General features: G+C 44.5%; 1 protein-coding gene across 2 annotated transcripts in view; it reads left to right on the top strand.

Annotated features, from left to right (window-relative positions):
- EXT1 (exostosin glycosyltransferase 1) overlaps nucleotides 1-19928 on the top strand; it is a 176668-nt gene that overhangs the window by 27026 nt on the left and 129714 nt on the right. The window contains exon 2 of one of the 2 annotated variants that reach the window (XM_065668843.1): nucleotides 1090-1173. The exons of the other annotated variant lie outside the window; for it this stretch is intronic. Within the exon in view, the coding sequence (XP_065524915.1) occupies nucleotides 1090-1173 (84 nt within the window). The remainder of the gene's footprint in view (nucleotides 1-1089; nucleotides 1174-19928) is intronic. 2 annotated transcript variants of the gene reach the window in all.

Raw genomic sequence — 19928 nt, 5'->3', positions numbered from 1 at the left:
GAACACACCTCTCAGTTGTACCTTGCTGGTTTTGAGCTTGGTTTAAGCGATTTTTAGACCCAGGTACACCCCCACATAAATCAGATGGCCTCATTGTTTGGCATTTGTGCTGGCTGGAGTGTGAGAAGCCTGTGACAGAGCCCTGGAAACACATCAGAGCCATGATGGGTTACCAAGGGCAAAACTGCCACCATTGGGTTTAGGTCCTGGTGCATATCTCCTTTAATGCAAGTTTGGGTTTACATGAACTGCAGTCATTGATTAGTTGATTTCTGTGCATGCATGTGCTGGTTAATGTGTAGGTGGCCAAATCTGTCTGAAAGCCTCAGCAAGCCCTTCGTGCAGAAGTAGGATCCCACTGGTGTCATGCTATGTCGGTGTGCTTCAGGAGCCTGTGTCATGCATTTGGGTATCTGTGGTTTGAGAGAAACCAGACTGCATGCTGTAATCCATTAGCAGGTCCATAGTTGTCTCAGCCGTGGTCCACACTGGTCAGAACACGGGTAGGATGCTGCATGTATCTGTTTGGAGAGGACTTATGCTGGTTGTAGGCATCTTCCTGCCAGGGATTGTATCAGTAGGTCTCCTAATTGTTAATCTAGATGTCACTTGGCCTCTGGTCAGCCAGGTTATAACCACACATCCCAGATTGCTTTGTATGCCAGCTGTTTCTACTAGGGTGGGATTGAGCGATTGGAGAATTTTTGTCTGATGGTAGAAGAAAGGCATGGAGGCAAGAGGCTTTTCCTTCACCATCATCCCTGTGACTGCAGCCGCCACAATGCTTTGTTCTCCAAAGCTTCCTGCAAGCCTCCTTCCTTTGGTCCCTGTACTTCTGAAGCCGAGCTCAACCTGATCCATGGAGAGTTTGAAAACTCTTGCTTTGCAAATTGGTTCCTGAAGCCTGTGATCACAGTCATGCCATTATGGGTGCCATAAGTGCAGGGGCCCCGTCTGCCCAGCACCTCGCCCGGGCTGCTTTGCTGGGATGTGAAAATGGAAATGCTCAGTTCTGGATGCAGGTGGTGCCAAGTGGTGGTTGGGGATGGAGGGCTGGGGCTTGAGAGGCCAAAGCTCTCCTCTCTGCAGGCTCCCTGCGGTGATGCTGGATGGTGATGCTGCTGAGACCGGGCTTTGCGCAACCTACTTAAAATGTCACGATTTGCTCCCCAGGTGAGTAATAGCTTTGAGGCAGCAAATCCATTTGTTCTGACTCCCCAGGACCCAAATTGGCTCCTGTCCGTGTAGACCTACCAGGGCAGCAGCTGCTCACCACAAGCAGTTGCAGATGCACATGGGTGAGGGACCAGGGCTGCTAGTGTTCTGTTCTGACTGGCCCTGCCGGTGCCTTCTGCTGGGGATGGAAGGAGGGGGAGGCCATGTCCACAAGATCCTTTGAGGAGGGAAAGGAAATGAAGTGCTGCTGGTGTCCTGCAGAAGCTGTATTGTCAGTAAATAGTTAACCATGGCTTCAGGTTTTTCTTTCCAAGAAAAAAGAGGACAATGTTTCTGGGGTGGAGAACTGTTAAGAAGTGTAAAGCAGCTCCAGCAAGCCGTAGAGCTGAAGCTTGCTTTCTTTCCCATGCAAAAAGCCTTTGTCTCCTTGCAGGTACCCCCCATCACCCATGGAATGCTTCTGTCCCAGATTAAACTGATGTAAATTGTCTTATTTCCTGTGGATTTAGGGAGTGAGAGCCTGTGATTAATCCATTTGCCTCCTTTTCTGTGCTGAGGAAGGGACTGGAGCTGGACTGTGGTTTTCCTGGAGGTGAGCCGGGCTGCCTCTGCCAGCACAGGGCTTTTAACCTGCAGCCTCCGAATTGGACATGCATAGCAAAAACGTACTAACGAGCTCCTCTCTTTTTAATTACCTTGATATGGCAAGCATTGGAAGTGGTGAGGCTTCCCCATTCTTCCCTGTCCTGTGCCTGGGGGGAAAAAAAGTCTCTGATTGCTTAAACTTGGTTTTCCCTAAATGAGAGTTTACAAGCAACTGGGACACTTCCATCATTGCTCTAGCCTATTATTCAAGATAATATTAAGAGACATCATAACATCACAGTGTCAGAGCAAACAAAGCGCTGTGTAATTTTATCCCATATTAATGCAGAGTGTCGCAGATGGTGCTATCATTAGACAGCAATCTATAAAAATGGCCCATGAGACAAAGCCCTGGCACAATTATTTATTCTTCAATTATTTATTCAGCCCTTTAGGATGTGTAATACTGACAGACAGCACAGAATGTACTGCCTACCAATTTGCGGATCTTGACTGACTGAGCCCTCCGTCATCGATGGAATAAAACATGTTTGGGGGAAGGATGATGTAGGATGGCTTTGGACTGTATTTTTTGCCTGTTTTCCTGTTTACTCCCTGGCTGTAAGGCCACCTCTTTTAAGCAGCTTCCTCGACTCTAATGTTCATCTTTTCATTTCAGTTAATTGCAAGGAAGGTTTAGTGATCTCGACCCGAGGTTTTCAGTCCCTTGTGTGCTTGGAGCAGGGGTTGGTCTCCCCGCGGGGCTAACATCAGCTGGGCAGCCTTGCAGGGCAGACTAATTGGGCTCTCCTGCCAGTCCTGTCAATCTGGGGAGCTCTGCGTTCCCTGACAGCTGACAGTGCTGTGGATTCTGTACGGATGGGAAGCAGGATGGGACCCACTGGTTTCCAGTCGCATTAATGGGCGAAGGTGCAGGCTTGTTTGGTTAAGACTCTAGCCCAAGACGTGGCCTGCTCCTGACAGCTATTACTGTTGCAGCTGTGTTTGCGGAGGGGAATTTATTACCTGCCAAATTTCTACTGTTGCTTTACTGTCAAAATGATGTCACTGCCATCAAAAGGAGCACATCTGCCCCTGACTGTGCCTTTGCCTCCCCTGTGGTAAGGCAAATCCTTCTGTGTTGCCCAGTGAACCAGAACTGGGAACTGATCTCGTTTAAAGCGAAGGACTGGTTTAGGTTTAGGCTTATAGAGTGACTGTGAAACTGCTTAAGTGTCATTGTCCAAAATGGCTCACATTCATCTGGAAAAAGTCCTCCTAAGCAGCTATATTAATGGTAACTTTAATTCTGTAGGGTTTTAGAGTCCCAATAAAATGCAGATTTATCTGTCACCAGTGTCTCCTTTCTCTTTCCAGTGTAAGTTGGTTAGCTCATCCTTTTGGCATCCGTATTGTCAAAGCTGTTGCCCCTGTACTGAAGTGCACCTGAAGCTGCTTCCCCAAAGGTATCCTTCTGTATTGCTGGGTTGTGGTTTTTATAAGATAAATCTGTAGCTTTCCTCTGGAAAGCCTCCCTTGCCTTCCCCATGGCACTTCTCTTCATCCCCGTGGTAAAAATGAACAATGGCCCTTTCACTCAGAAACACAGTTTCAGTTATTTATAGATTAAATTAACGACATGTCTTTAAAACTGTAAAATCCCTGCCCTTTTATTTGATGTTGAGTCATTCTAGCAAGTCCACTGTATAAAGCTGGTAACTTTGGGGCCAGTGTAAGTAACCTCCCATTTTTTTCTTAATTCACGTGTAAATCTGTAACGAATGCCTTGTAACTGACAAGATAAAGTCTCTAACTGGATTAGTTTGTAATTTCTAAAGTGTCTGTTCAGAGAGCCAAGTTATCTGGTTGTGTTCCCAATCAGATAGGATCTCATGGGCATTTGCTGTCGTTTAAGTCATTTCTTAAACTTGTGAACAGCCTTGGTCTGGGGTTTAGAAGTGGATGGAGAAAATACGGGTGTGGGCAATAAGCCCCACAGAGGTCCTGATCCAAGCTGTGTGTGTGTGGTGCTGGTGTCACGTCCATGGGATGTTCTGTGTGTGCCAGATCCCGGGACAAGCTGTCCTGCGGCAGTGGGCTCACCCACTGCTGTGTTTCACAATTTAACCCGATTTAAGCCACCCCACCTTGTGTAGCTGCTAGTCCACACAGCAGGAATGGGGGAAAGCCTCACCTATTTATGTTCTGCCCCTCGGCTTCCATTAGAGAAGCCCTTTGTGAGGGTCTGGGACAGTAGGGGAGAGGCGAGGGCAGTGGCTGTGCCCACCTGCACCCAGCCCAGGCCCACCAGTGCCAGCAGAATAGAGATTTTCCCTTTTCTGGGAAGTCACTTCCCAGTGAGCTCCCACAAACCTTCCTGTCCTCACCCTCCTATTTAAAGAGCAGCTAAATGAATTCAGTGGGGGTGGCTTGAAAGAGCCAAGGCTCTGTTCCCCTGGCTCCATTTTTGGCATCCCTCCCCCTAAAGAGAGCTATGCCATGGCTAATCCCCAGGGTCCTCCTCCCATCCACCTTCCCAGCTTTGGGGGGGAGCCAGAGCCAGATCCTTGGGATGTGATGCTGCTCTGAAATACCAATTGCTACGGTTACCCAGGTCTGTTTGTCAGCACTGTTCAGCTCTACTTAATCCCCCTTTGTGTCCAATGTGGAATGATGGCTGGGATTTTGCAAGTTGGTTCATGCTGTATTCACAGCCCTTGGGGAGAACAAAGGTGAAACCACGCACGGAAAGGCAATGAGGGGGGGTGCGTGTGCACGTGTGCTTCATCTTCATGAGGTGTGCATCGTATAATGTTAGAAGGATATATGTGAGTGGTGCTAGCAGCTTGACTTGGGCAAAGAAATTCATGGCAAAGCCTGAAAAATCTCTGCTGACATGCGGGCTTTAACCCAGGCAGTTGTACCAAAAGATCCAGAGAAGGCTTAATGGCAGGAGATAATGCTGCTGTGTCAGCACACATTTTCAGCCCTAGCTGTGAATTTCCTGGCTTTTGTGTACTTGAGTTGAACCCTGATGTTTGTAGCCCATCACCCCCTCCAAATAAGTACCCTCGAACAAAGAGAGAATCAAATCCCAGCAGTTTGCTACTTAGTGGGGGAGGCTGGTGGGTAATAACGTGTTTGAAGGCATGAACCTGATGAACAGGGAGAGCGGTGTTACAGTCCGCCAGTGACCTGTTAAACCTGCGGTAGTTTCAGTCAGTGTGGACACTGCTGGCCAAACATTGCCAGGAAAATATATGTAGTTGGTGGATCGATAGCTGGAGCTAACAAGTCCTTGGGACTCAGGTGCAATCACCGGTAGTGTTTGTGCTGTTGCCAGTAGCAAACCATATGTGCGTGTCATGTGTCCCCCAGTCTTTCTCAATTGGTTGTACTTCTTTTAACGAATGCAAACACTTCCATAGTCATGATGACTGTATAATCTAATGGCTGTGGCAGTTTATCTGTTGCTTCTTAATATTTTGCCTTTTCAGTCCTTACACCCTGCTAGTTCCCAGGCAGGAGTATGTGCTGCAGTAATCTCTCTTATTTCCTAGCTGCTGGAAATGTTACGTGAGCTCTTGGGGCACAGTAACAATGGCACTGGGGACATTTGCATGCTAAGAAAACATGATGGTTCTGACAGCTCCAAAATAGGAAGACAGGTACTGGAAAGAATAACAAGGATACCTAGCAGCATTTCAGCAACAGTGGGATTTAGTTTGGAGACTCTGGTTCTGGAATCCATTAGGTCTCATCCCCAGGTGTCCCATTCTCTCAATCTCTTGTAACAAGAAACATTCAAGAGGAAGGAAAGGGAAATCTCTCTCTTGAACTTGAAGCTGTAACTGGTGTGAATCTATCTAATCCCAGCAAAGTGCAGGCAGAGAGAAGGGTTTATCTTCTGCCCCAACCAAGTGCTTTTTGATGTCTGCAGACAGGAAATGTTCAGAAGCATAGTGTTCTTGGTAATCACCCTCTGTGCATGCCTTGAGGTATCCTTGGGACAGCTGTGCCCTGAGTAAAGTGAATTCACACTGCTTGCAGCCCCTCTGCTGGGAGGGGCCACAGGACTGGTGAGTCTGAGGGGGTGATGCCGGTTGTATCCCTGCCACTCATACTCCAGGTAGATACTTACTGTGACCAGCGTTAAGTCTTAGCGTGGCTGGAAATACAGCCTTGAGTATCAGTTCTGCACACTAAATAGGCTGGACATACAGTGTCATGCAGATGCGTTTTATGTCTGGATTTGTGATAGTTGCTGCTCCAGAGTGCAATTCCTCTCCTCCTGATGTGGCCCTAAAAAATAGGTCAAATGACTCAGGCCCTAAAGCTTGACCATGCCCTCTGCGGAGAGGCTTGATAACTAGCTCAGGTTGTAGGTAGTTACTTGATGAGGATATGACTTGTACCTGCATTAGATGAATATGGTCTTGGGCTTAAAACCAGTCTAAGCAGAGGTGGTGCATTCATGGAAGAACAAATATTTCTATTTCCACTACCTGTGGAAAAGCCTACATACTGAGCTTGTCTGGAAAACGAACAGCTTTTCCTGATCTTGTTTTGGATGTCGTACTGGGGCGAAGTTCAGAGGCACCATTCTATGTTCTTTTGGCTCCAGAAATGTCCCCCAGTGTTTTTAGGTTTGTCCTACCCTCACAGGCAGGCAAGGACACACCTGGGCATGCAGGTCCCCCCGTTTGCCCTCTCCCTTGGAACTGGCACGTCACCCTTGCTTATAAATGTCTTTATAAATGGTCTGTACGTATAGGAGTGGGGACATCAATCTGATATAAGTGACAGGTCTGTGAGCATGCTGATTTGCAGACCTGATCTCTAAAAACTGCTGATCACCATGGCTGTGTACTGCTTACTGTTACGAGTGATGCTTGCAGTCCACAGTGACAAACACATACAGGCCCCATGAAATTACAACTCATGAAATCAGTCTGCCTTTTTTTAGTGGGGTTTGAATGGTGTGTGGAAGGTCTATACTATAGCGATTGGATATATGAATAGGAAATCTTTTCAAAAGCCGGTTCTTCTTTTAAATCACCTGCGCCCTTTTATCCAGATTGCTGAGCAGAGCGTTTGGTCCCGCTTCCCATTTTCTCAAGAAGAGGAAAGAATTTCATCTTCCACTGTTGTACCTGGGTTCAGGTAACACCAAAGAGTGCACCAGAGTTGGTTAGGATAGCTATAAAATGACTGCCCTGCTCTAACACTGAAGTGCTTGTTAAAAGTTCCTGTTCTATGCAAGGTAGTGCCTGTGTGCTACTGCATACATAGCTGAGTTTGGAAGCTGGTCTTTCATGGGTGTCCATGCACTCCTCGTTCAGAGGTGCAGTTTGGAGAGGGAGTGATGGGGCTGACCCAGCTGTTGAGGGGCTGCTGCAGCTGAGTGCAGGGTTCTGGTCTGTGAAACTTCAGCTGTGTTTCACCCGAGGAGTTCACAATCCATAAACTACCAGCACTGTCAAGTGGGAAGAAAGAAATGAAGCATCTTCCTCCCCCCTTTCTTTGTGAAACTGATACAAACCCAAACCTCCTCTTCACCTTTCAGACAGAAACAAGTTGAAGTATAAATGAACTGTCAGTGCTGTCACTGAGTCAAACCATCACTGTTTACTTATATTTCTCCAGTTGGCCTCCAACTTCTGAGTCACACGCACAGTATAGATACAGCACGTATCTGCCATGTAAACATACCAAGAGTGTTTTCAGTAAAACCAGAAACACTAAATTCGAAAGTGAAGCTTATTCCATATTACTCTGCTTATGCCAGTTTATTCTGGAAGCAGAATTTGTCCAGTTCTGTCTTTGGCCTCTAAAGGAGTGGAGTATCTATTACCCTTTTACTCCACCCCTCTAGTGCTTCAAATATTACAAATAGATATAACAGCTATGATAAGGGGGAAATTTTGTCAGTGGTGGGTTGGCCTATAAGGTTTATTTTTTACAGAAAAAGAAAAGCAGACAAATTGGGTGAAACGCTTGTCTTTGAAGATTTTACAACAACAGAGTTGTTTTCACTGTTGGCTTCTGTAGTGCATGGCTTGTTCTTCTTGAGGTGGTGGTGGACATTGACTTTGCTCTGGGCCATGGCTGGTAGTCCACCTCGGAGCCAGCTCCAGGCTGTGCAGAGCAGAGATTGTGTCATCCAAATATGTCAGGAAATAAAAATAATGAAAAAGAAAGGGGAAGGTAAAATAAAAAGAAATCTTAAAGAGGTCATGGGGGGGGGAGGCAGAAATGAGAATTTTCTCAGTTTCTCATTTGCAAAGTTCCTTTAGATTGTGAAACCTGATGAGAAGGATGAATATGGGAGCCTTGTAGTGGTCCCCAGTGCAGCTCTTCTCCATTGGGCTACAGGTTTTAGAAAGCATCTTGCTGGCAGACCTGGAGAAAACTGTAGCTGCATAGGCTGCTAGGAAAAAGTGCAGTTTAATGCATTTAATATTAGAGAGCCTTAAGGATGAACCATGGTGTGTTGTTCAATAGCTGAGTTCTGTCAGACAGGTACAGGTCTTCATTTTGGAAAGCAGTGCTTCCGGGCCACACAGAGAAACATCCAATAAAGGTTTTAATCTGTGGTAAGCTGAATTTCCCCTGTGTTGAGTGAGATCTGGATGTCACTAAAATCCCACGTGTCTGCCAAAATACTTCACAAGTGGTTCAAGGCATCTTGGCTTTGTGATAACCCTCTGTGCTGGGAAGGATTTCCTCCCTGGGAACATCACTGAAGGAGCAGAAATGTTAAATGTCTGTTTCACTTGGGCAGTTGCTTGCCTGCTAAATCACCTCTATGCTAAATCAGGGAAAAACAAACCCATCTTCAGCTGGAGTCTTACAGACTGGCCCCGTGCAGAGCCTGTGTGCTACAGGAATCATAGCCCTGTAGAACAGCATACCAGGTTGGAAGGGACCTCAAGGATCATCTGGTCCAGCCTTTTCTGGCAAATGTGCAGCCGAGACAAGATGCCCCAGCACCCTGTCCAGCTGAATCTTAAAGCTATGCAGTGTTGGGGAATCCACCACTTCCCTGGGGAGAATTTTCCAGTGGCTGATTGTTCTGTGTGAAAAACTCTTCTGTTCGGCTGGAATCTCCCTGGGAATAACTTGTACCTGTGTGACGGGAGTTGAACCCCATGGGGCAGGATGGTCTCAAGCAGCTGTAGGGCAGTGAGGAGATGCAGGGTTTGAGCAGTTAGGTATTGACCCAAGGTTTGCTCAGCAAATGTGGCTTGCTGCCTGCAGCTCTCTGCATGCACACGCCTCTGCCAGGAATAGCATGGCAAGCGTGGCTGTGTAGCCCCAGTTTAGGACTGAGTGGGCCTTGAGTGGTGTGATGCTTGCTGGAGGATTAGAGCAATAGGGGCGTCAGTATCTCTGAAACGAGAAAAAGGAAAGTGCTGTGTATTGTGCTCACATTCCTGAATGATACGATTTTACAGTGGTTCTGCTAAAAGGTTTTAGCACCAGAGAGAAAATGGGAATGTTTCAATTCTCTTTACAAGGACAGTCTATTTGCATTAATTCTTTTGTGTTACATTGAAGGGAATGTCCTGGCAAAATGTCATTTGAAAGGATTATTTTGGAGTTTAAATGTGCCTTGCCAATCCCTTCTTTCTTTTTTCCACCTCCAAGAAGACAAGGGAAATGTATGCTGAAATAAATTCTGGCTTCCTGGCTATTTAGAGACACATAAGTAAATATTAATTCAAAAGAACTTAAGGCGTACAGAAAAGAAAACATTTGTTCCTGCAGTTTATTGCAGCTGAAGAAATTTGTTATACCTCTACTTTTCAGTTTGGGGGTTGAGGTGCTAGGACACAGGTTTACAGCCTGGAAAAGGCAGAAGCTTGGCTTCAGTGGTCATGTTTATTATACAGTCTTGTCCACGTCTTGGTTCTCTCCATGTCTACAACCCTTGCAAAGTTGTTTTTATTGAGATTTCAGTGTATGTTAATTCTGCAAAGCAGTGATGAATTGAAAGTGAGTAATAATTTAGCACTTGATTTTGAGTAGTACTCTTGACACAGTGAAACGAGACTTTTATTGCATTCTGTATTTAAGAAAGAAAGGAAGATAATTGATTGAATTCTCACTGAATTTTATAAATGGCTTTGTAACTTTTAGTGGTTCCAAGAAGAAATAAACTTGTGCGAGGCTTAACAGGATCTGCTCTGTGACTTTTGGCAGAAGATTAGCAGTACTGCAAGATGTGCTTTAACAGATGCTTCAGTCTGAGCAAAACTTTGTTATAGGCCATCCCCAATTTCTCATCCACTTGTGCCCATACTGTGTTTTTGTTGTAATTGCTTATGAAGAGATGGAACAGTCAAGAGTATTAGTGTTTTCTACTGTGATTTAGCAAGTAAGCTTGGTGGAGATTGAATGCCACCCAGCCTGTTCTGTAAACCTAAAGCTGTAGTCTGGGAGCTGTACATTCACAGTCAACTGGGTTTCCATGTTCTCTTTGTACTCCTGCTGATCTTGCAAAGTTGATGGTTGGTTTTGCCACTGCCCTCTTTTGCTATATTCATTAATCAAAGACTGAGAGCATGCTTGTGTAGAACATTTGGGTCTTAAAAATATTTTCAGCTTGTTTCTTTATTGATGTTCTTCTCTGATAACTTTAGACCATACAATGGGAATGCAGCAAGGGCCAACAGGAATTCTGATGAGAGAAGCAGTAGCAGAGAGCCCTGGCACTAATAAGGTCACAGGGTCCTTCAAATAGAGGTGAAGCTCCTGTCCCACCAAAAATGGTCCCCTGGTCCTGTTCGTAGACAAACAAAATGTATACTTTACTCTGTCTGTGTTCATTGTTTGTGAAAGGTTTTCCTTGTGGGAAACAGCGTGAGATTTTACATCAGGTCCGGTCATTTGGGTAAGGTTGTCTCATGCAACACGGCCAGGCTTCTACATTGCCAAAATCAACGACTTTGGGACTTAAGGGCACCTGCCAGGACAGGTATTTTAGGTATTACCTTTTCAAAAAGGTGTTTTCTTCTGGTGGAATATGTCAGAATTTCCTCCCCAAAATAAGGACATCAACACAAATGCAAAGATGCAGTCTTTGCTGACACAGTGTCTGTATATTAGACTACAGACTAATGTGCAGCATGCTGACCATTTTGCTTGTGACGTTTAGGAAATGCAGCTTGGAAAGCCTGAAAACCACCTAACACATTGCTAGTCCAGCAGCCACCTTGCCTAAGCACAAGGCCAAGATTTCTTGGCTCCTGGATCAGGTCTGCACAGAGTGGTGCTGGGATCCATAAATCAAGGTTATTCAGTAACATGGTTGTTAAACTTGATTTGCTTTTCATTCTGAATTTATCAGAAAGTGCCATATAGACCTGAATAAACAACAAAAAATCCTTAATTTTAGGAGCAATTATTCTCAAAAACGGAAAAAAAGGCAATCCAAAGGAAACTGCAAAATACATTTTTGTTTCCAAGGGAAACAGTAATGAGAAAGAGTTAGGTCATTGTGGAAAAAAAAGCCATACAGAAAATCTTTCTTAGCAAGGACGTGGAAACAGAGCTTATCTTTTTGGGCAGTGTTGCCTAATAGATAAGGCCCTGGACTGGAGGTGGGTTCAAGTGCCAGCTCTGATGGAGAATTTTTGTCAACTTAGACCTGTCACTGTGTGCCCTTGTAATTTGTTTTGCAAAGAGTAGATAATACAGCTTGTCTGTTGAGAAGCATTCAGAGCAAAGATGAGGTGCTTTTATGGCCCCCTGGTATGGTACAGTGCTAGTGCCCACTTGTGCAGGTACTCAGGAGTTGAGGGTTGCAGTTGACAGGTTGTCCTGACTGAGATACCACTTTATTTTTCACCCCTCCTTAAGGAGTCTGTTGTCACCAATCAATGGCAGCACTCTTGGAGACCCTGTACATTGAAGAATGCCTCCCTTTGTCACCTCCAGCTCCAGAGAAACCAGGTGACAGTTTTGGCCCCTTAAGTCCTTTTGAGCTAAGGCCCTGATGCTAATTAAGCCTCATAGCAGACTTTCGGAGTATCTAAGCATCATTCCAGCTTTTCTGATGGTGAATGAAGCATGGGGAGGTTGGCTGGCATGTTCAGGGTTATACAGCCATGTTTACAGCTAATTACAACCCCAAGCCCAGTCTCTTTGGTATTCGTTCCTCAGCCTGAGGTTTAATGTATTTTATGCTACCAAACCTAATTTACAAGGGCTGGGTCAGCACTAAAATAAGGGTTATCAAAGAGCTGGAGAACTGGAAGAGATACTGGGGCTTTGCTTTCTGAATCAGGTATGTTCAAGACCACAGAAAATGAAATCCTGTGTGCTTGGTGTTACAATACCTAGACTTGTCAACCCAGTGCTGATCCCAACCCACAGTGCTTGGTTTTCAGTTTTCAGTGCAGTGCTGCAGTCTTTGTTTCCTCTTTCTCTGGTATGCAGTGTTTTCCGTGAGCACAGCGATGGCAGAAATCCCCATGCTGACAGTGTCATGTGTGTAAGTTCTTGAAGTCCACAGTGACATTGGGAGATGCAGTGGAAAACATGTTAGAAACAGGCCAGACGCACACACTCGTGGACCAGACTTGTTACCACAATTGTAAACTGTGGGAGGAATAATAACACTTGGATGGGAGTGTCTCAGCTTTAGTAAAGCTGATTTAAATTCAGCATCTAATGAGTTTTCACGAGAAGCGAGCCCAGGGAAGTGGAACACCTCAAAGCCTTCAGTTAAAACAAAGATTCACGGTTTGGTATCCCACTGGGGAAAACCAGATTTCATGTACCTGACAGCGCCAAGGTAAAAATGAACTGAGAAACCCAGCAATGCTCCCCAGCCTTCCAGGCCTACTTTAAATCCCCTAAAGGGGCAGTCTGTTGGGAGGGGGGGAAGAACCAACAACAAAAAGCAATTGCTAGGAAAATAAACTTCCTTTCCAGATACCTTTAAGGTGGTCATTAGGTCCACCGGTATTTGTAGCATCAGAAGCACCTGCCTCAGGGTTACCCCTCACCCTACAGCTACGCATTCACTTCATGCCTATCTGCTTATCAAGCTGGAAACTTTTAAAGGGTGCCCAGGTTCCTCCTGGCGTTTTAACTGTTGGTAAATCACAGCCAAGCAGAGGCTTTGTGAGCCTTCTATTTAAGCATCTTTCAGTTTTCAGATGGTGATGCTAAATTGTTGATAGATATTTTTTGCGAATAGATTTTTTTTAAAGTGTGAGCATTGTTTAATTAGTTTCTGAGTGAGAGAAGGAGTTGAAATCTGCCTGTTGTGAAGAGAAGAGGGAAAATACTGTGGGTTCATCTGTCAGTGAAAACCGATGAAAATAGATGTAGTTCCATTTAAAGAGCCTGTTAACTCCTTAGATAAACAGCACAGTCCCAAACAGAACAGGACCACAACCTGTGTGTTTATATTGGCCACAGCTTTTGATACCATGAGAGTATGAGAAAAAAGTATTTCCTATTGACCCTTGTGCAAAAGCCAATGGTTAAGTTGGAGGCCACTTCAAAATGCAGTTACTCCCTACATAAAAAATGTACAGCGGAAAATAGCAGCTCAACCATGTGGAGAAATAAAGCCAGAAGAGAGAGTATATTTGCAGTAGCAATTTAGTGCATGATTGATCTTACTGATAGCAGCAGTGTAGTGTTCATAGCTGAGTAAGCCCACCAGCAACAACTTGCTTGTAATGTGTGTGTTGGAAAAATGCACAGAAAATAAACTAAGTTTTAAGTAAAACTTACATTTGTATTAGAAAATCAACACATTAGAGTTTAGCGTGCTGAAGTTTTATGAGAGCTAATTCCCTTTCCAAAATTGCTCTGTTTATGTGATTGTTTTATCATTTCCTCTGATTCTCTTCTGTTTGTATCTCTAGCATATTAGGGGGTTTAAGATTTAACACCTGAAAGGCAAACCCAGTGATTTCAGGTGCAGTTAACTTTGCCTCTGTGTGTTTATTTTCTCATTAGGTTCCCTGTAATGCTTACTCCCTGCTCCCCAGCCTCTCTGATAAGACAGCTGATAATGTCACCCATCATTTTTACCTGGGAGTGTCCCAAAGCATTGTCACCTCCCTGGTTACATGGATGAGAAACCATTTAAAGAGGCAAAGGCAAGGCATGGAGTGGTGTGAGAGACTGGTCACCCCTAGGACATGGTGCCTTTGAGGTGGGGACAGCTCTGCAGGGAGGTGTTAGTTTAAAGAGTTGCAGCCACATGATGTTGGCTGGGTACCCAGGCCATGGTCACGCTTTGTTCTGACTTTGGTGTTGGAGAGCACAAGCTCGTTCTCCCTGATGTGAAGGGAAGCTTTTAATCTGAAGTCTTTTACTCTGTGGAAATCTGAATATGAGAGTTCTCAGAACTAGCAGGGAGTAGGTGAGAAAGATTTCCCTTCTCACCCTGATCTCTCTTTTACAGTAACTACATTTTCATATACGCTTCTGAACAGCCACAGTTATTGTAAGGATGTTGTTCAGCAAGGCTCTGGCCCAGGTGGGCATAAATGCCTTCTCTTTTCCAGCTCTCCCTTGAGTGCTTCCCTTTGTAATGAGGGTGCTCACGATAGCATCCTTCAGCATTGTAAAATCAGCATCCTTATGTTGGTTTATCTTTCTCCAGCACACAGTGCTTCTTCCCTTCCTTTCCATCCCCTGCAAAGGGATTTGAAAGCATTCTGGTAACAACACCGAGCCCTGCATAGGCAGCAGCGATCCCCTGCCATGGCCAGCAGTGACCCTTTCCCTCAAGCTCCTCGCACTGCCCTAGCAGTTCTGTGCTGCTTGTCTACAGCCCTTCAGAAACCAGGCATGGAGCTACAATTCAGATCCTAGCTGTTGGCACCTGTGTCAACAAACCTTAACATGATCTGGCAGGTTGATGTCTGCAAAATCTAGCTTCTTTTTTGGGTTATCAGTGGTTCTGTTTGGCTGAAGGCAAGCTGGTGGTTATAATTTCCTCCCTCGTTGGGCTTTTGTGCGCCACTGAGACTTGGTACATCTTGCTGCAGCCTTTTAGGATGCTGCTGCTGTCAGCTGTTTATAGCTCAGCTGGAAGATAGGCTTGTAGTAGAGCTCGTGAAACCCCTGCGTGCACCTGTATGCCAGCTGGGCTTCTGGGTTACTGACCTAAATATTAATGTAACCTGCTAGTAAAAATAGGTTTGCCCCCAAATCCAGACAGGAGGATGGAGAGGCTAAGGCACAGCATGCCTTCCCTTCTGCTGGGAGTGTGCATGTGCTCAGGTCTGGAGGTTGAGCTCTGAAGCTCCTAAGAAGGGAGGTCCAGCTGCCTTGCAGGTCTACTTCTGTAGGCAGAAGTAAAGCTTTCAGGAGCATCTCAGATGGACTGAGCTCTTCCGAAGTGATGTGACTGTTACAAACCTGATCTGCCGCTGGGGTATGGCAGGCAGCGAGGAGAGGAGGTGTTCAGGTCACTGGATGGAAGACATGCTTGAGCCTGACCCTTGTTTGTAGCTACAAGAAATTTAAAGGCTGAACTAATAATGACAGTATCTTGGAGCACAGAATGGACCCAGTGTTATGTAGATCCAGACAGCCTTAACTTTGAAACATCCTTCTGTATTTTGGTTATATCCAGATATTGTTTATCTCACAAAACTTTAGTTTTGATCCGTTTCATGATAGGGTTGGGTTTCGAGTGCCTACAGTAGTCGTGCTGGGACTTCTAGATTAATAACACTGCTTCGGTATTTGCATAAGGGCTTTATATATTTCAGTTCCACTTGGGAGGACATGGATATGTAGCTTTTAAGCATGTATTAAAATATCATTGTGGGTCATAAATTGTTATAGGCTATTCACATAGTGCCTTAAAGATTTGCATGCCCTAGACTGATAAATAAAATGAGTGATCGTGTTCTGAGTAAATTCAGGCTCTCTATCTCACTGCTGTTCCTTTGTGGAAGGGCAGACCTGATGTTGCGTGTTGGATTTTGTATGCATGGTGTGTGCAGCTGATCTTGTTTCATAATAACTTCCTTTAGAGCCATTTACTGTGAGGTGTTACCTTGTGGCCTGGAAACAGCGGGTTGTTTCAGCTTAGCCCAGTGGCAGTAGTTCTTCAAGACAGCGCTCTCAGGTTGAAAGTCCACAGTTTGCACAATGGGCTTTAGGCTGTGTTCAGTTCTTTTTGTGTTACTTCTTCTTTCTTTTACTCATTCATGACTGCCACATCATTTTTGCTTTGTGAAGAAGAAAGCGAGTTATTTCCTTTGGGGAGTCATCTTTCTGTGCATAAAGAAGCCACTTTCAGTATTTCTGCTTCCTGCTGCTAGACCTCCATCACTAGATCAGCTCCTGTTTTGCTTATATAGTTTCCATTTTCAAATATGCCAGATCAGGGCAGTGGTGAGCTGTACAGAATATTACAGGGCATGCTCATATATGCGCATTCTGGTATATGAAGTCGAGTTAAAGATGCTGCATCTGGCTGGCAGATCTCAGTGAGTGGTGGTTGTGTACCCCTGGCATGTTACAAAAGTAAGGATGTCCTGCCTGGTGTGTACTACTTCTGTCAGTAGTTTCTGTCAGTATCTGTGTACAAGATGCACTGAGATCTGTATGCAGAAGTGTGTAATGTCTTTGAGATGAATAAAGTATCTGCTATTAAAGCGAAACTTGCATTACTCGGTGCTGATCTTCTGAAACATGAACACCTCATCTAGGATGGGCAACCAAGCTCCTGTTCCAGGCACTGAGAAGGGAGAGCAGCTCCAGCGGTTGGTCGTGCCCTCCTCGGGTGGTATCCACATGGTTTACACCCATGTCGCTGTGAGCACAGACAGATGGAATAAACTGGGTTTTGGAGAAAGACATCCCTTTCTCTTGAGTTGGAGACCCTCTATAACTGACTTAAAGTGCTTGGCTTTCAGATGGCTGAAGTTAGGTGTCAGGGGACTCATCCTGAATGTCTCACTCCAGCAATGGATCCTTAATGAAGTTCTAGAACTTCACTTGTCAACTTTGCCTCTCATCAGTTTATTTTTATGTATAAGCTGTGGATATTGTGGCTGTAATTGTGTTTTATTTTGAGGCAGTTTTAAGTACCATTCCTCTTTCCCAACCTAGTTGTGTCTACATGCGTTTGCCCCGTTCAGTGGAGCTTTTCTTAGAGTAGCACATCTAGAACGTGTGGAGCTTCTCAGAAAATGAACAGAAGGAGATTTCTGAAGCGTCTGTTGTGAAGGGAAAGAGGAGCATTTTCTGTGAAGCTTGTAGCAAAACTTAACAGACCTAAAGCAAATTACCATGTGAAATGTGCAACTTTTGGGAGGTTTCAAAAGACCAAAGGAGATCATGGAAAACAAATCATTCTGCTAATGTAGGACACGGCTTAGTCCATGAAAGTTATTAGTTTTTTGGAAACTTTCTGTAATCATGTCAAACTCCTTACTAAACCATCTGGACCTTTTTTACTTTCTTGGCTTGGTTAGTATGTGTAGCCTCTTCCATTTGGCATGAATAGTGTGGGGGCTGAAGGAAAAGGCTTACTCCAGAGAAGGCAAAAGAGGCCTTTTCCAGAGATCAGTTTCATGAAGAGATCATGCGAGACGGAGTTTTGCCTCACTTTGGGAAATTGCAGGATCCCAAGGAGCTGATGTGGCCTGCAGCAAAGGAACAAGAGGCAGTCATGCTACTCGGATGCAGGTGCAAAGAAGTAGCTGAACTTTGCCGGAGTCATTTCCGTGAGTCATGCCTATGTGTCTGCCTCCTAGCAGCCCAAACAAAACCCTGTTAAACTCTTAAAACTCTGTTATCTAATTGAGGTAACCAGACATTTGAGGAAGGATCCTTCCCGTCTGGATGATTTCATTGAGTCAGCTAAATTGTATGAATTCGTTAGCTGCAACCTGCCTCGATGGAAGGCTACAGCTGGTGGAAGGAGGTGGCCTGGAGTGAGCTCCAAATGGCAAAACTCAGACCCAGGTTTCTTGCACCTCGGAAACCACAGGAGCCTGGGCTCGTGTCTGATCCAGGTGTTTTGCCAATTTGAAAGTGTGACTTTCTTTTTCCTCCAATGACTTGTTCAAGATCCATCTCACTTTGAAGGGGCTGGGCTCCCTTCTGCAGTTGTCACATGTCCGGGTAAGAATAATGGAGGGGAGGTTATTGTGTTTTGGGCTTATATGGATCAGAGGGGTGTGTGTGTGTGTATGTGAATGTGCATGTTCTTCATTTATTCCTAAGGAGAAGTCAGATTTCATGTCACATGGCATGGGAGTGGTGAAGAGGTGCCACTTGGGGATGAGAGAAGTGGGAATCAATATGCCCAAATATATATTGACAAATGCATTCAGCGTGCCTGTCAAAATAGCGTTCTTCCTGAGATGGAGGCTAGATGTCTGCTGCTGACTTGAGAGGTGTTTATGAGCAAATAAATCCCTGTCGTCTTTCCATCTGCTAATGTGGATGTGCTAAATTGGTGGAAAGCAGTAGGAGGAAGGCGCAAGAGCCTACCTGCCAATGACAGTGTTTCGCCCAGATCCTTTCCTCTTCAAAGAGCTGCCATCAGAACTGTTTCTCTTACCACTTCTGAAATGTTGTTAAAGTACCCGGAAAGGGGAGAGTTGTGTTTCTAGGTACTGACTCAAAGTAGGGACTATTTAGAATATTTTAAAAGTAATAAACCTAGCATGGCCTTAGACACCAATGCAAAGGCGTACACACTTGCAAAGGAAGCTTCTCCTTGTCTGTCCTGTGGTTTATGGTCTGCTAATTAGGTCAGTTGGTTTATTTGAGCTATACAGACATTTGTTAAAGTGCACACTTAAAAGAGGCATGGCCATCTCCCTGCAACAAGTCGGCAGTTCTGACTCAGGTATTGTTCTATCCTGATTCCTGATTGTAGTTTTACAAGGCAACGTGATGCATGCCGGTTCCCTTTGTAGAAACTGGTGTTCCATTTGTTACAATGCCTGAAGTCAGGTATAGGGAACTGGAAATTAAAACATTCACAAGTTTGCAATTGTTTGTAAATGGAATGAGGATCGTTGCTTTCAGTCAGAGAGAGACTGGATATTTAATTTATAAGAGATGATTCCAATTAAAATGCTTATTGTTTTGCTTTTCCTTTTCTATTGGGAATTGCAAAGCCTGTTGTGTAAAAGTTCCCCACGGCTACTTCAGCACAAATATATCCGTAGTTTTTCCTTCTTTGTAGCTCCTCACCACTGATTTATAAATCCCTGGATCACCAGACTGACTCCACATGCATTATTCTGGAACTTTTCCTTCCCCCCAAGGTCTAAACTGGCCATGGCTTCATCAGATTAGATGGGAAAAGAAAACTTACAGTAATTTGCTAGGTCTTTTTTTAAGCTGAGGAGCAGGGACCATGGTCTGGCTACATTCTCTCTTTTTTTTACCCCTGCATCTAGAACAATAACTGGTGCTTTCTTTCCAACAGGAAACTTTAAGTTCTTGGCATTCCACAAGGTTCCTTCTTCCTGCTGCTGGCTGATCAAGAAGTAGCCTGCTAGTAAGGATGTTCATGCTATTAAAGATGTTCGCATTATATGGTGCTTAGCTGCGTTATTAATTTCGCACCATCTCCTAAGGACCAGCATTGTCTAATTTAGGGTTCATTGCTTAAAACAGTGAGTAGCTGATAGTTCTAGGACTGTAGAGGGATAGTGCCATACCCAGTGGTTGGGCTTTACAGGTTTGGTACTTCGCTCCCAGTGCAAAGGTTTGAAAGTTCTTTTTATGCATTTATTGTGTTTTGTATTTTTCTATTTGAATCCCTGTTATTGTCCAAAACACATGAAGAATTTCTCTTATGCTAATTAAAACCATATTACATGGGTTTTGACCAAGCCAACTGATGCAAGCTTTTTTAAATTGAATATTTAAAAAATCATTTCCAGCTGTGTGCAAGAAAGAAAATGGGTAAAAAGGAACTCTTTTTATTGCTTTATTTCCCCTCTCGTAACAATATGACTACAGATTTTTAAGGCATTTTTAAGAAAAAAAATCTAGTTTTGTCTTGGTGTGAAATATCATTCTATTTGTAATTACTAGTTAGAAGTTTGTGCAGCAAAGATGATAACCCATGAGATAGTCTGTTTGGAGATACTAGAAAGGAATTTGTCTTGTTCTGTGTCTTCTAGAAAGTAAGGTAGTAGGGTTGTTTG

The sequence above is a fragment of the Lathamus discolor genome, chromosome 2 (genome assembly GCF_037157495.1).
Source record: "Lathamus discolor isolate bLatDis1 chromosome 2, bLatDis1.hap1, whole genome shotgun sequence".
Classification (NCBI taxonomy): Eukaryota; Metazoa; Chordata; class Aves; order Psittaciformes; family Psittacidae; genus Lathamus; species Lathamus discolor.
This window is presented reverse-complemented; position numbering and strand designations above follow the sequence as displayed.